This window comes from Diaphorina citri, unplaced genomic scaffold, assembly GCF_000475195.1.
Source record: "Diaphorina citri unplaced genomic scaffold, Diaci psyllid genome assembly version 1.1 scaffold2900, whole genome shotgun sequence".
Taxonomy (NCBI): domain Eukaryota; kingdom Metazoa; phylum Arthropoda; class Insecta; order Hemiptera; family Psyllidae; genus Diaphorina; species Diaphorina citri.
This window is the reverse complement of record NW_007380313.1, coordinates 23,959-28,250: the sequence shown is the minus strand read 5'-3', so window position 1 is coordinate 28,250 and position 4,292 is coordinate 23,959. Positions and strand designations below refer to the sequence as shown.

The following is a 4,292-nucleotide window of genomic DNA, read 5'->3' as shown; positions in this document are numbered from 1 at the left end:
ATATTAACCAAAGTAATTGTTGCTTAACCTTCATTTCGTGGAAAATGTTGAAAAGGTTGTGAACAAAATATCTCAAGAACTGTTTGTCGTAAAGCGATGAAATTTGGTATGCTATCCCGGTATGGTTCAAGGACGCGACTGTAACAATTTGGTGAAAATCGGATAGTCACCCATCCATATATCAACCAAAGTAATTGTTACTTAACCCTTATTTCGTGGAAAATGTTGAAAAGGTTGTGAATAAAATATCTCAAGAACGGTTTGTCGTAATGCGATGAAATTTGGTATGCTATCCCGGTATGGTCCAAGGATGCGACTGTAACAATTTGGTAAAAATCGGATAATTACCCATCCAGATATTAACCAAAGTAATTAAGAGTTAACCCTCATTTCGTGGAAAATGTTGAAAATGTTGTGAACAAAATATCTCAAGAACGGTTTGTCGTAATGCGATGAAATTTGGTATGCTATCCCGGTATGGTCTAAGGACGCGACTGTAACAATTTGGTAAAAATCGGATTGTCACCCATCCTGATATTAACCAAAGTCATTGTTGCTTAACCCTTATTTCGTATAAACGGTAAGAGACATCGAAAACATTTGGTCATTCGGATGTGAATATTCTAATCAATGTGATTTTTCACGCCGAATCGAATGGTGCTACTTTTATTACTGTCTGACTTACGGTTGAGAAGTTTCGGGTTCGATACTTGATACTTCCCTGTGTCGACAAATTTCCCTTTTATTCGTGAACCGTTACCAAATAAGCAAGTGAATAGTTAATCCCATGTGATTTTTGACGCAAAATCGAATGGTGCTACTTTTAGAACTGTCCGACTTACAGTTGAGAAGTTTAATGTAATAGAAAGTCGTGTGATGTTCACACCAGATTTTTTTTTTCTCTACACCTACAATAATTTCATTATGAACTCTCGTTTAACTTACCCAAGACGGGAACCAAATTGACAAAAGTTCGTGGCATGTGATCCTGTAAGTAGTCTAAAGCGAGTTTCAACTTTTTCTGATGCTGTAGAGCGGTAGTACCTTCCTTGTTGTAGCATTGTCCGGAACACAAGTCATTCGCTCCAAAAAATATTGTTATCAACTGGAAATATCCAAACAGAATTTCGATCATAATCATCATCCAACCATTATTTTGATCACATTTCGGCTGCAGTCAGCAGAATTCGATTTTTTTTTTGCTAACGTAATCATGTAGGTAATGGGTAATGGAACAAAAAATAAATAAATAAAAATAAAAAATAAATAAATAAAAATAAAAAATAAATAAATAAACAATAGGTTGGATACCTAACAAAAAAGTTTTCCATTTCACGTGTGTTACATTTTCTATATTATTTCTCCTCATACAGAACCTTACTAACCTCTCAATTTATACAGTGTGTTCATAAAGTCCCCCCACCTTGATAATTGAACGAATTGAAATTTCAAAATGCACTTTTCATGTTGCCTTTCCACTGTCCACTCTACTATTGCGCAATATACCTCGTCACTAAATTTTTTCAATAATTTCCTAAAAAAGAAAAAACGCCATTTTTAAAATATCTGTCCATCGAGGTGCATAAAATGTCCACAGAGATACAAAAAATTAAGAGAAAAGTACCAAAAAACAATTTCCGATAAAATAAAATGGTAATCAAGCGCGCCGGGAGGCGCGCGAACGTCAAGAGTTCGCAGCACCGCCCGGCCTATATTAACACGAAACAGAATATATCTTTCGAATTTTTTCTTTCTATTTTTCAAGCTTAGCCTAACCTAAAGCTTAGCCCTGTGTATAACCTCTACCTTCTCTCACCTATTTTCTCTGGAGATTTTCTCAATTGAAATCGCCTTTGAAAGAGGTATATACTGGTTCAATTCCCAAGTGAGTCAAAACTTTGATATACATAATCATGTATTAACTACCTATTAAGGAGCGCGGTAGCGCTCCGCCCCGCCAAGTCAAGAAAGTTTGACCGCTTCATGAATTATATTTATTATCAACCTATTATAGACTCTGAAGTCTGAGTTGATACATAGGTATCTACCTAAATACTGAATATGCTTACTTCTGAAGCAACTACGTGGGTACCTATTTAAAAATTAGGTTCATTTATTTTTCTAAATGTCTATTGAACTTAGATGGGTAAGTACTTACAGCAAAAAATAGTGATATCCCCCCAAAAAAACACTTCGTGTTAAAAAATTAACGTCAAGAGTTACCCTCTACAAAAAAGTACTGATATAAAAAAAAAGACGTCAATGTGGGACCTCCCTTCTACATTAGCTCTTCTAAAGAAAATAATAATTTTCCACACTCCTACATCAATTTACCTTACTATTGAACCATTGATCCCGGATTACGAAACCTAGATCTTGACCGCAGTGCACGAATGAAAATAACAATGTTTTCTTTTGATATTATGCTGAGGCGCTGAGCACGTCAGATAATTATTTTCTTCGTAGGTACTAGGTACATACCTACATACAAAAGACGTCAATGTGGGACCTCCCTTCTACATTAGCTCTTCTAAAGAAAATAATAATTTTCCATCACTCCTACATCAATTTACCTTACTATTGAACCATTGATCCCGGATTACGAAACCTAGATCTTGACCGCAGTGCACGAATGAAAATAACAATGTTAATTGTTTTGTAATTTTCATCAATGCACTGCGGTCAAGATCTAGGTTTCGTAATCCGGGATCAATGGTTCAACAGCAAGGTAAATTGATATAGGAGTGATGGAAAATTATTATTTTCTTTAGAAGAGCTAATGTAGAAGGGAGGTCCCACATTGACGTCTTTTTTTTATATCAGTACTCTACCCATAAACGGACATTTATAAGGCATATTGTGTCAGTAGATTGCTTATTTCAATAATGATTTCTCAAGTAATGTAAATTCTACCCATAAACGGACATTTATAAGGCATATTGTGTCAGTAGATTGCTTATTTCAATAATGATTTCTCAAGTAATGTAAATTTTGAACATTATTTATCCACTTAGTAATGTTAGAGATTAATTAATTAGTTGTGTGTGTAAAAAAAAGGAGTTTCTTTAAGGAGGAAGGATCCATGTCTAATGCGTTTTATGCTACATCAAGCGCGCCGGGAGGCGCGCGAACGTCAAGAGTTCGCAGCACCGCCCGGCCTATATTAACACGAAACAGAATTTCAGCGTTTACTTATATACACAAGAAATTTGTGTAAATTGATTAAGTATCAAGCAATATTACAAGTATTACAATATTAATTCAATTAAATCCTGCTATCTTACGTTGTGGCGTAATGTACTCAAACTACAGTCCTGTTCAATTCAGCACTTCTTCAGATTGCACAGCGTATTTAATGTAGGTACCATTTTAAGAATTGATCAATAAAATAATTCGCTTCCTCCTGACAACATCAACCGACAACAGTGTTCGCATTTCCTCCAACCATTCCGCGGCCTCAACGTGCTTTTATTGTAAAAGATGTAGGATATAAATAAAATAAAAATGACACATATAAACAAGATTTAATAGTAATTTGGTAGGTTCAAAAGGTGTCCACCGAGGTGCACAATGGTGGTCCTCCAAAGTGCGTCAATGATGAGAGTTCCTATTGTACCCTTCGTTTCTCGCAGAAGAGTAAGTTACTTTTTTTCTTCGAAAATACAAGGAAACATGACAGAAAAACATCCTGATGGTCTTCAATGGACCTTGTTGGATCTCATAACGCATCTCGCTGGACAGTTAAGTTTCTTGATTATGTCCACCGACGTGAAAACACCAGAAATAAACATGTTGTGTCCACCGAGGTGCATAAAAATGCATGGACAACAATTGAACTCAATTTAAAAAAAAAATCTGGTGTGAACATTACACGACTTTCTATTACATTTGCGGAATACGAAGGTATTTGAAAGAAAAAAAAAAATGAAAATATCTGGTGTGAACATTACACGACTTTCTATTACATTTGCGGAATACGAAGGTATTTGAAAGAAAAAAAAAAATGAAAATCTGGTGTGAACATTACACGACTTTCTATTACATTTGCGGAATACGAAGGTATTTGAAAGAAAAAAAAAATGAAAATTCTTCTAAGTCCCGAGCCTGAGCCGCCTACGGCGGCCGATTTTCGGTCGAAAATTTCCTATCTTAAAATACTCCCCATGTAATGAGGGATCATTAAAAAGTGTCCAAAAATTGAACTTTTTTTTTTTTTTTTTTACTAAGTCCAAAATCGACCGCCTACGGCGGTCAATTTTCGACCAAAAATTTCCCATCTTAAAATACTCCCC

General features: G+C 35.3%; 1 protein-coding gene across 1 annotated transcript in view; it reads right to left on the bottom strand.

The window, feature by feature from the left end:
• Nucleotides 1-852: 852 nt before the first annotated feature.
• LOC103519714 (phospholipase B1, membrane-associated-like) overlaps nt 853-4,292 on the bottom strand; it is a 26,076-nt gene continuing 22,636 nt past the window's right edge. Inside the window, exon 4 of the mRNA XM_008484804.3 lies at nt 853-1,105. Within this exon, the coding sequence (XP_008483026.2) occupies nt 923-1,105 (183 nt within the window). The 3' untranslated portion in view covers nt 853-922. The remainder of the gene's footprint in view (nt 1,106-4,292) is intronic.